A 12,820-nucleotide genomic window follows, 5' to 3' on the forward strand; every position below is an offset into this window, starting at 1 on the left:
TTGCACACATTTCTGAAGAAATCTCACATGTGATACCATCTTAGTAAACAGAAACAGACTGTTCTTAAGTTACATCAGTAGCTGCTAAAGCCAAGGCGAAAATGAGAAGACTGTGCAGAATACTGCTTCAAGTGTGAGTAAGCCCCATATCATGGAAAAAAATACTCAAATATTTGTTAAGTCCAAGTCAGAAAAATATGTTATTGTATGGTGTTGACAAAAATAGTGTTTGTTGAACTATGATGGAGTACCATGAAGTACTCAATAACACTCCTATGCTAAATTAATTTCTCTGCGTGGTTACAGATACATGTTTTCATAGCTACTCTGAAGTCTCAGATCTCTTGTTTAGTTCAGGTTCGCTGAAAATATCTTCAAGATCTGGACCTTGGGCCAAGACACTATCCTCATTTCTCCACAACCTTATCATCATCTCTCCCATCTGCTTCAGCTGGTTCCCTCAGCCCAGCATGACACTTTCCTTGACATTAACTTTCACCTCAGCGACAGTTCAGTAAAAACCTCTGGCCATATCAAGCCCACCAAACATTGATATCACCCCCATTCTGGTAAATGTCCTCCCTTCCAGTGCCACATCCACAAATGCCCTTAATCCTCCAACAATCCAAGTGAACGAACTCTAAAAGGAGCAACCCCTTCATTATCCAATGTCACCTCGGACTGGAACAGCTTAACCACATCTTATGTCTGGGTTTCGACTACTTACATTCAGCTGCCAACTCGAATGAATGAACACTGTCAAACTGTAGCCAAGAGCAGAGTTGACCACCCTGAACATGCTACTGAGCACAACATGATAAAATTTAAAAGGCTGCATTGCAGCACACACCATCTTTATGACCCCCCCCCCCCCTCCCCAGAAACACTAGCTTCACAGAACTATTTAGAGGGGGATTGTCTTTGAAATACATCCACCAATCCCGCAATTCTCCTTCTCTCGATCTCCACACACCCTCATTCTGAACCTATCTCTGTCCTTGTCTCCATGCTCACAACTTACTCTAAACTTACACCCTCCTCTGCAGTCTCCATCTTCCTCTGCTATACATCCATCCCCCTTCCCCCAGCCTCTCCTCCCTGTCATTCTACTTTACTCCTCCTTGTCATTCTACTTTACACAACTCCCTCTTCCTGCGCCAAAGCAAGCTCACCTAGTTACATTCCTATCTATTGTGTTTGCTGCCTCTTGCTCACAGCTGTGAGCCAGTTCTCTTCAACTGTGTCCTTACCCCTCTCAACTTTCTTTCTTCGCTCCCCAATTCCACTTGATACATACTTCCAGCTATACTGCCAACAAAATGCAGTTGACCAGGACAATGCGGCAGCCAGCCGTGTGTGTGTGTGTGTGTGTGTGTGTGTGTGTGTGTGTGTGTGTGTGTGTGTGTGTGGGGGGGGGGGGGGGGTTGAACTACCGTGCGCGCGCGCGCGTGTGTGTGTGTGTGTGTGTGTGTGTGTGTGTGTGTGTGTGTGTGCGTGTGTGTTTTTTTTTTTTTTTAACTACCCGATACTCTAGCTATTGAATATTCATCAAAAAGTTTACCAATGTCTTTCTTATGTGTCCAAAGTTTATCAATGTCTTTCTTATGTGTCCATCATCAAACACACAATGCTTCAGCTATATAGTGTCTTTAAATTTACTACTTTCATTTATATTACGATTCTTCTGATTATACTGCTTAACTAACATGCATCCAACAAAAACTGATGCACCAATAAAGAAAATGGTCAATAAAAACTTATTTATCAGTTGCTACACTGTTACTCTTCAAGGCTTTTTAAATCACCGTTTTGTTTTACATAAAGGAGATTATTTTATAAAATTTTAGATCTCTTTGACAAATGAAAGAAAGCTTTCAACATCAAATGTACAAATATTACTAGAGGAAAATGTCATCATAGATTTGTTTTATAAGTACCATAAAGATTTTACAGTAATCTAATACTGATGGTGATACAATGCCAGTAACAAAATTCAGCTAATATGAACAACATGCTGATAGAGAACAGTTTTAAAAGAAATAAGTTGTAAAAATAAAGTTGTAATATTTAATATACATTGAATACAGAAGGAAACAATGGCATATTTGCCAAAACTGGATTTGAAACATATTAAATATTGTTTTATAATCCTCAGATCTTACAAAATTTTCTCCTGAGAAAATAAGATGTTGCTTTTTTTTTTGCTTCACATGAATGATAACCAGAGTTGTCAATTACTACATTGTTACAAATATACTGACCTGGCATTTTTTTTAAACATAGTAGTGTGGAAACATCTGTTATATCTTAATTGTGCATTTATTTTACCAAAAAATTACTTTTAGTTCTCCAGATTTCACTTTGTACTGTTATACATTGACTAGAAAATTTTTGTAGAGTATTTCAGCAAACGAAATACCTGTATTACAAGGTCGTTTCAAATGCCTCCTTGAGGTCTGAAACCTTCTCCGTAATTATACTGAAATAATCACTTAGGTTAATATAAAAGACATCAAAGAAGAAACAGGGTGATCACAAATTAAAGTTTCAGTTATATGAGTAATCTAAAACACCTTAATTTTGGGTAAAACATGAGTATTTCCTTTTGCAGTAGAAAAGCTACTGGTAACAGCCATCGCATACATAATTCCTCTGCTGGTTGCTGAAATGTCTCTAACAAATTTATTTGCTTCTCCTATGTAATATCCTTTAACTGAACAAGATGTTTGGAGACTATTACAAAATGAATCTATAAAGTAGGACCAGTGTCATTTATACAACTGCAATGGTATTTTAGTTTACATTTGGCAAATCATAGCATATAGATCTCTACTTATTATAAATTCCTAAATAACTAATAGTAAACACATAGATCAATGGGAAAACAAGGATGTGAATGTTGCTTGTACTTAATACTTTGTGATACACACACGTCCTTTGAAAGATATTTTGCTGTTTAGAAAATTATTTCGCCCCATGCTAAATTTCTCCTTTGACAGTTGACCTTAATCTCTGCTAAGAAAATTCCATAGAAACAGAACTGAGTGTCTGCAATAAGCACCAAAATTTTACACAGAAGATTGGCCCCTAACTAACACACACTGATATTTGAGAAAATTAGTTCTCTGTCAATCCTTATCTGTAGAGAAGTAGCCACATGACAATATATTAGAAAACATACTGCAGTGGACAGCACACAATTCCATCACCACAGAAGTTCACAAATTATATAACAGATAAATGAAACACTGTCCACTATACTAACATCAGTGGCAGTCTAACATTTTGTTCAATAGGAAACCGGGAAAGAAAATCAATTTCAGCATGACATTACTATAACCTGCTCCCCATTCCACATAAAATTATACAAAGTTAGACAGCATTGCTATTAGAGCAGAAGAGCTCAACTACATTACGCTGAGCAAGACAATTTTTGATTTTGTAAAAAGTTGTATAATACAATCTTTTGAAAAGTCATTGCATTTTTGTTTCATTTAGTCACGTGTGAGGTAGGCAAGAGCTTTGATACTTCACAGTCCTGCGTGCAAAGCACTGGTAACTTATACATAAATTGAGAGATAAAATGGTAATGAGCATTTAAGTGTTATGAGCAGTTCGTGCTTGAAGACTAACTACCTGGCTATTTTCTCAGCAAGTACTCAATGTGCATATTAACATTACTCTGACAGAGCTGGACGTTTTTGTGCATTGAAGCAATGACTACAAGGCCACTGACAGGTTCAGACAATTTGTGCTTCTACATATAAATACTTGATTCAATTATAATAAACATAAATCTTGGAAGCAAAAACTCACAACCTAAGATTGTTAGAAAATTATGACTACTGGGTAATTACACAAAACTTTCACACACAAATTGCTCAAGCAAGAAAACTGTAATTTTATTTGACCTACTTAGAACTACAAATCCTGTAGAACTTGCAATCTTGCAATCAATGGCAGTGACTGATTACACAGAATCTGACTTATTTAAAAAGTCATCTGTTTGAGAGTTCAGTACAAAACCTCACTAATGTAAGGAAACATTTCCATATTTATAAGCTGGAAAAAATGCAATTTTGGGTTCCATTGAATGGTACACTTATAGTGGGAGAAAGTTTAGAAAGAATAGTTGAGATTCAAATATTAAATTTATAACTAGTGGATAGACTCCAAACATGAGGCAACAACAAGCTGAATACTTTTTACAACAAGTAAAAAGAACAACTTATACATATTTCTCTTGGACATAATTTATATGTATCACAGAAAGATGAAATGAACTGCTAAAATTGCTTACAAAATTAAGCTCAAACAGTAAAACACTGGCAAATAAAATTGAAATCAGTCAACATGAAAATAACTATGGGTAGTTATTCATAAGATTTGTACAATCTGTATTAGGAGCAAGCCAAGAAATATGCTTTAGTAAAATGTCTTCAGCAGTCTCAGCAACAAACCAAATTAAAGCTCAACCGTAAAAGCTCCAATATGACTGGCATTCTACTATGCAACTGGCCCATTCTCAACTACAGGTGCAGCATCTGTGTTTGCTTTAACACAAATGTTACCAACACTTTCATGGGTTGGATTGGAATATTGGGATGCCACCAGTAATCCTTCATCGTGCTCTGGTGCAGAACAGCCACTCTCAACTGTAACTTCTGTCTTCTTCTGTGAAATATGTACACTGTCCTCTGTCTCTGAACATACAGCCAATTTTTCTGGTTCCCCATTGGCAAAAACATTATCTCCTGGTGGCAAGCACTCTGGAAGAGTAGGTGCAACTTCATCCTCCGGCAGTGAGGCACAGCTTCCAGCAGCTGTGTCACTACCCTGTTCTGCAACTGTTCTCAGAACGCCATCCACCAAACTATTGGCGAACTGTTGTACCGATTGTTGCTGATCAAGATCACGAGGACTCTGGGATGGTCGTGATATAGGCAGTGATGAAGGGCGGTGTGGTCGACCATATGGGAAACCGGGAACACTGTCTGTCTGTGGTGTATGCACGGCTACAATGTCAGTCTGTGTACCGGCAGTGTCAGCTGAGAGGACCCGCCTCGGCTGCTGAGAAGCACAAAGGAGGGACATGCGTTGCATCATGCTCTGCATCGAGCCCTGCAGCTGCTCCACCTGTAACATGCAAACATATATTACTCATATAATATTTCTTCTTTATAACAAGAATATCCAGAATTCATTTACCAGAGACAAATCAAGATGGTAATGTGAACTTGTTTTTAATAACCAAGAACTGTTCATTAAGATGCCAGTTATGCAATATGATCCATTTTTATGAGTTTCTTTATGGAAATGAATATGTTAAGGGAGGAATGTGTTTCTGCTCCAGATTAAATATTCTCTTTTGGCAAATATCTTTCTTTATCTGTTGGAATTGAGTACAGAAGTTTTCAGTGATTCAATATTTCTCTTCCATCACTAAAGCTCATTTTTATGTGTTTTAAAGTGATTTAAAATTTGGCCGGCTGATCACTGGATTAAAAAAGAATAAGTCATTTTGCAACACACTAAAACCCAAAATATATTTGTCAGTCGTCCTGCCAGCATATGAAGCTACAATAGAGCCAAATTTGAAGGGGGTTCTGAATAATTTTGTCCCATCACAGTGACTAGTATGACGTACGCCACTACCAGACAAATAGCTTAATTGATTGCGGCTTCTTATCCCTCACTGTCTGCCACAACTCCTCCCGCACGAGACGATACTCTGCAGGGGTGTTCCCACTGTACTTTTATTACCTGGCTACCATATCTGCTTGCACATTCTCCTAGAGCTGTATGTGTGCACTGGGTACCTAGCAGAAGTGTATTCTGTATACTTTTGGTAATTTTTCAGCTGAATACATTTGTTGTGATGTTTTTAATGCAGAAAATTTTTATTTCTGCGATGTCTATTTGCTCCATCGCCCCCATGACTACATACATTGTCTGACAAAAGGGAAACACCCAGAAGGGAAGGAGAAAACAGAAATGTAACTTCACAGACTAAGAGGTTATGTGATGTTTTTCCAGTGATTACACATTGAGGGAAATTTCCACAGAACTCGGCAGTATGAGCCTATTTATCTGTATGACACTGCAATCCCTTTAGCCTGAATGTGTGTGCACCGATTCAGTTGGGAAGGGCATAGTCACTATAATCCTGGGAGGCAAGCTGGCCTACAACTGTTTCAACTGGTCCTTCACATCCTAGATACTGGCACTGGGATACAGTTGACACCTAAGGTGGTCCAACACATGTTCCGTCAGAAACAGATCTTGCTGCCCAAAGGAATACCTCAACATCACACAGACATTTCAAAAAGGAGTGTGCCATGTGTTCACAAGCATTTTCCCATTGAAAAATGGCATTACGATCCTGTCACATGAAAGGGAACATGAGAATGCAGGATTTCTGTGATGTACTGCTGTGCTGTCAGAGTTCTGTCAATTGCTACCAGTCAACTGCTCCTCACAGCATGATGCCAGGAGTAACACCACTGTACCTCTACAAAACATTGGAGGACTGTGAACTCTCCCCACGTTGTCTCCACACCTGCAGATGATCATCTAGGTAGCAGAACTGCAATCCATCACTGAACACAATGCGACACACACAATGAAGGCTTTCATGATCAGGTGTCTTAGCTGCAAGCAAATCTTTGGAGCTGTATAGCTGTGATCCAGTTATCAGCAGTCTATGCTGTCATGAAATCACTTGAAACGCAACTGTCTGTGTTAAGCGTTAACAGCATGCTATGCATGGAGTGGTGATTCACAAGTCTGGCTGCTGTTAGTCCCTGACAAATGGTGCGGAATGACATGGAATGTTGCAGGGAATTCATTACTTGTTCTCAGATGGATGGTGCACAATACGGCGATCTGCCCTTGTGATAGAAGTAGTCAACTGGAAAATTGTATAAGTATGACAGCCCTGATGTTCCTGTGCAGTCCAACATCAAGCCACTGTTACTTCCAAATGCCCCACAATCTGTAAATTACACAACTTAACCGACTGGCCAACTGGTACCCACAATGAGGCCTCTTTCAAATTGTCAGGTGCTGATAATGCTGTCTCACAGGAGTATGCAGAAACACTGTGCCCTTCGCAGTGATCATTCAACATTTGAAGCTATTCATGCCCTTATATATCTTACCAGGGCTTGCAACAACACTAAACACAAACAAAACCCTTGCACTCTGCTGATGTACTATTCGTCAAGGGCAACTGCAATTCTTAATATTTTACAAAACCACCAATGATGGTGTTCATATATGAAGTTACAGTGACAATCAACTGTGTTTGTCAGGCACGGTTATATACAGGAAATTCCTTAGGAAGGGGAATACTGGTGGCACACTTAGCAAACATTTTTGAAGAGCCAACACAGTGCCCTTGTTTGGAACTACCATTACATTCTACAAAAAAAATTGTGGGGCTTATCTCAAATATTACAAGTATAACATAAAGACTTAGAAGATGAGCAATGCACTGAACTCAATAGTTCGCACCCGGCAAGTTCAGAATTGTCTTTGCCAGTTAGAGGGTCTTTGGTGTTCTCTCTGGTGAAAGAAAGGAAGTGGGCTGCGTGAAAAGGAAGGGGGCAGTCGGAACTGAGCAGTTGTGGTGGATGGTAGATCCAATGGAACATAGGGACATCCCGGAGAGCAATAGGGCAGCATTGCCTGCACACCATTTTTCTGGTCTGATGATAGTGATTGGTCGGTATTCTTCATGCAGGGCTATGTGGCTATTGATGTACCATGCTGGGCCAGCCTAATCCTGTCCTGGCTGTATTTGTTCACGCAGTACCCGAGTTCCTCCTAGGGAGTTTGAAGCAATTTGGCACAGCCCACCAGTTGTGACCCCTTCTGCACTAGACAAACGGAACGCCTTTACCACAGGATTCTGCAGGGCACTGGGTCAATGTCTTCTTTGGGTTCCGTGTGTGGTGAGTGTCATTTGTATGTTCCCTAGTGACTTGTCTTCATTGCTGCTGTTTGTTGTGTTTGAAGCAGCTTGGTTCTGGCCTTCTGTTTGCTTTCTCAATTTTTTGTTGTGCTACACTCCCCCATTTTCATTTAATGTGATTTTGAAATGGTTTTTGGCATATGTTCAACTCTCTCTCCCATTGGGATATTTACTTGTGTTTAGAGTAAATGTTTTAAACAATTTTGGGTGACCAATTTTAAGTAATATGCAAACAGTTGTTTTCATGATTTAATTTTAAGACCTTGAGGCCAGTGCCTAATTCTAAGTCACATCTTGTCACAATGTTGGCCTTTATAAAAGACGTTAGCTTTGTTTAGTAGCATTAACTTGTTTTTTGCAGTCACAAAGTTTTTTCTTTCTGCTTAGATTCATAACAACCTTTACAAAGAATACGAGAATTTTTTTTATACAATGCTTAAATGATGCTTACCTCTATTAAATTATACATAAACTGTGCCAAACACAATTTCATGATAACAACAGAAGTTCCTAAGAACATCTGATTTGACTGTGATGCTAATAATTGGTCATTGGTATATCTTGGGTTGTGAATGTTAGTTTGAAGGCTGCTTCTGCATTTATTAAGAGTGTGATGATATTGGTTCTACCTTTAAGATATTACTAATTTGATCATTGGCCAGTAGCAATTTCGGCTTTAATTTTGTATCTTACCTGACCCTGTTAAAGTTAACTAGCGTCACGAGGGGAGTTAACATTCAGTGCACTTTTATTTTAACTTTGTCTTAGTTTTTGGATTTCCTTAGAGCCGGGGCAAAGGCTTTAGTATAATTTAACCAGAAATTTGCTGTATATGTTGCAGTGCACTACCTATCCTGCCTTGGCTTCTTATCAGTAGGGGGCTGGGTCCCGATGTCTATGCCTAGAGTCTGTTGTGTCGTCTGTGAGTTTGTGCCCTGATCTGATGGGAGGGGCTGTTCTATTACTTCATTGTAATTTTCAGGTTATGCTGTGCCTCGACATGACTTTCAATGTAAATTAATAGTTTCAAAGAGTACTTAGTAACAAATGATATCCAATGGTTTTCCCCAGCCCTTCCGCTAGGACCTGTTACAAGGTTTTGTTGCCTGTGTCAGAAGTTAAGCATAAAGTGCATTTATTTTTAAACCTTGTCAACTGTAAAACACATCTGAGGCTGTCAAGAACACAATGTGATCTTCTGCGTCATCTTGACCATACAAAATGAAATTAAGTTCAAATCTATTGATACTAGTAGTTTCTGCCTATATCAACAATTGGAAGCCTGTGTTTGTGAATTACTGCTACCAGAAAAATCATTTATAATTGTTACATTATACAGATTCCCACTGGGAAAATTTCACATATTCTTAAAAAGCTTTGCGTCTTAATTATGACACCAGTCAGACACAATAAAGGAAATTATGGTATATGGAAATTTAAATATTAACTTCCAGGAAGAGTATGATAAAAGGAACAACTTGGAAACTAAACAAAACAGCCAAATAATAAATTGTAGCCACCTGGTAGCCAATGCATTTAATAATCACTTCCTAGAATTAGTTCAGAAAATTGGTACTGGCGTTTCAAGGCATAAAGAAGCAGAATATATGCAAGAAGCAATGCCTCGGACATAAAGGCAAATTTCAATTACTCCATACGCTGTCAAAGAAATTAATATAAGTAACTCCCTCAAAACCATGAAGTCTATGGGACTTAAAATGAGCATTAAAATTCTGTGGCATGTCATTATCAGAGGGGATGCATCCAGGCATATTGAAATTAGCAACTGTCAAGACCCCTTTACAAGGAAGGCTGTAAAACACATTACTAACTACCAACCAGTTTCACTACCTATCACCTCCTCAAAGCTGCTGGACACTATTATGTATGCAGGGATAACAACACACCACTCTCAAAACGTATCCAGCCTCAATTTGCATTGCAAAGGGGCCTCTCTCTCTCTCTCTCTCTCTCTCTCTCTCTCTCTCTCCCTCTCCCTCTCCCTCTCCCTCTCTACAGAACATTATTTTTAAATTCACAAATTAGATTCTACAAAATCTGAATGACTAAATACCACCAACTGGCATTTTCTATTACTTGTCAAAAGCATCTGATTGTGCAGTTCACAGTACTCTTGGAGAACCTCAAATGTGGCATCACATATCTCATTAATTGTTTCTCATCCAATTTAACTGAAAGAATGCATACAGAAACTTGAGAAGTGCAACCAATGAAACAAAATTTCCAGAATGGGGGGAAAAAATCTTTATAGGTGTACCACAGGGATCAACTTCTGGTCTGCTCTTGTTCCTGTTATGTGTGAATGATCTTCCATGACATATCTAAGAAGCAGAAATAGTTCTCTTTGTCACAGATACAAGTACTATAATCAAGCCTAACTTCAATACTTGAAAAATCTGTAAATGATTTTGCAAGTGGATTGTAACTGAATTTAGATGAAACAATATACATCCATTTCAATACTGCACAAGGTTCAGCACTTCATTAGAAATAACACATTAGGGTACATCAATTATTATTATTATTATTAAGCATTACAATCCATGAAGGCTTTTTGCTGCAGAATGGACAATGTTGAGCCACTTTGCTCTGTCTTTACAAGTAATTTGCCACTGTCTGTCATGTCCTAGTTTTCTGAGATCGTCTTGAATATTGTCCAAGTATCTCATGCGTGGGCGTCCAAGAGGTCGTCTTCCGGTGGGAATCTCTTCAGTCAATAAACAAGTATAATGTGTGTTGTCCATTCTAGAACCTCTTGTAGACAGTTCTTAAAACAACCGTGATACTGGCAACAGCCCCATAGTACATTTTCTCTCCTTTGAAGGTTGTCAGCAATCAATCACAGAATGACAACAATAGTAACAATGATAAACATGACACCAGAAGGAGAAAGGGTTTACACTGACCTTCACTTTGCTGTGTCACAGAAAGGAGTGAGATATTTAGTCATAAAATCTTTGCCTAGCTACCCAGTGATATAAAGAATTTAATAGATAACAAAATAAACTTCAAAGACTAGCTGAAATGTAAGGACTAGGTTTTGGCTTATTAGGCCATTCAGGAAATAATGACTAGCGTCTGAAAGGGGCAATGGTTCTTAAGTAACCAAATATTATAAGTAAAGGCACAGTCCACCTGCATACAATACTGTGCATCAAACTTGTTTCTTAAAGTTGAAATTACACTTTACACAATGGACATTATTAAGCACAATTAATAATTAATCTAAACAATATTACAGGTTATGAATATAATAGAGGGAAACATTCCACGTGGGAAAAATATATCTAAAAAGAAAGATGATGAAACTTACCAAACAAAAGCGCTGGCAGGTCGATAGACACACAAACAAACACAAACATACACACAAAATTCTAGCTTTCTCAACCTATGGTTGCCTCGTCAGGAAAGAGGGAAGGAGAAGGAAAGACAAAAGGATATGGGTTTTAAGGGAGAGGGTAAGGAGTCATTCCAATCCCGGGAGCGGAAAGACTTACCTTAGGGGGAAAAAAGGACAGGTATACACTCGCACACACACACACATATCCATCCACACATACACAGACACAAGCAGACATTTGTACAGGCAAAGAGTTTGGGCAGAGATGTCAGTCGGGGCGGATGTACAGAGGCAGAGATGAAGTTGAAAGACAGGTGAGGTATGAGCGGCGGCAAATTGAAATTAGAAATTAGCGGAGATTGAGGCCTGGCGGATAGCAAGAAGAAAGGATATGCTGAAGGGCAAGTTCCCATCTCCGGAGTTCTGACAGGTTGGTGTTAGTGGGAAGTATCCAGATAACCCGGACGGTGTAACACTGTGCCAAGATGTGCTGGCCGTGCACCAAGGCATGTTTAGCCACAGGGTGATCCTCATTACCAACAAACACTGTCTGCCTGTGTCCATTCATGCGAATGGACAGTTTGTTGCTGGTCATTCCCACATAGAACGCTTCACAGTGTAGGCAGGTCAGTTGGTAAATCACGTGGGTGCTTTCACACGTGGCTCTGCCTTTGATCGTGTACACCTTCCGGGTTACAGGACTGGAATAGGTGGTGGTGGGAGGGTGCATGGGACAGGTTTTCCACCGGGGGCGGTTACAGGGGTAGGAGCCAGAGGGTAGGGAAGGTGGTTTGGGGATTTCATAGGGATGAACTAAGAGGTTGCGAAGGTTAGGTGGACGGCGGAAAGACACTCTTGGTGGAGTGGGGAGGATTTCATGAAGGATGGATCTCATTTCAGGGCAGGATTTGAGGAAGTCGTATCCCTGCTGGAGAGCCACATTCAGAATCTGATCCAGTCCCGGAAAGTATCCTGTCACAAGTGGGGCACTTTTGGGGTTCTTCTGTGGAAGGTTCCAGGTTTGAGGAGATGAGGATGTGGCTCTGGTTATTTGCTTCTGTACCAGGTCGGGAGGGTAGTTACGGGATGCAAAAGCTGTTTTTCAACCTGAAAACAGCTTTTGCATCCCGTAACTACCCTCCCGACCTGGTACAGAAGCAAATAACCAGAGCCACATCCTCATCTCCTCAAACCCGGAACCTTCCACAGAAGAACCCCAAAAGTGCCCCACTTGTGACAGGATACTTTCCGGGACTGGATCAGATTCTGAATGTGGCTCTCCAGCAGGGATACGACTTCCTCAAATCCTGCCCTGAAATGAGATCCATCCTTCATGAAATCCTCCCCACTCCACCAAGAGTGTCTTTCCGCCGTCCACCTAACCTTCGCAACCTCTTAGTTCATCCCTATGAAATCCCCAAACCACCTTCCCTACCCTCTGGCTCCTACCCCTGTAACCGCCCCCGGTGTAAAACCTGTCCCAT

The 12,820-nt window shown here is 39.8% G+C and overlaps 1 protein-coding gene across 1 annotated transcript in view; it reads right to left on the reverse strand.

Annotated features, from left to right (window-relative positions):
* Nucleotides 1-1,535: 1,535 nt before the first annotated feature.
* LOC124805050 (centrosomal protein of 97 kDa) overlaps nt 1,536-12,820 on the reverse strand; it is a 195,190-nt gene continuing 183,905 nt past the window's right edge. Inside the window, exon 15 of the mRNA XM_047265473.1 lies at nt 1,536-5,136. Coding sequence (XP_047121429.1) covers nt 4,507-5,136 — 630 coding nt within the window. The 3' untranslated portion in view covers nt 1,536-4,506. The remainder of the gene's footprint in view (nt 5,137-12,820) is intronic.

Source organism: Schistocerca piceifrons, chromosome 7 (assembly GCF_021461385.2).
Source record: "Schistocerca piceifrons isolate TAMUIC-IGC-003096 chromosome 7, iqSchPice1.1, whole genome shotgun sequence".
In the NCBI taxonomy this organism is placed as follows: Eukaryota; Metazoa; Arthropoda; class Insecta; order Orthoptera; family Acrididae; genus Schistocerca; species Schistocerca piceifrons.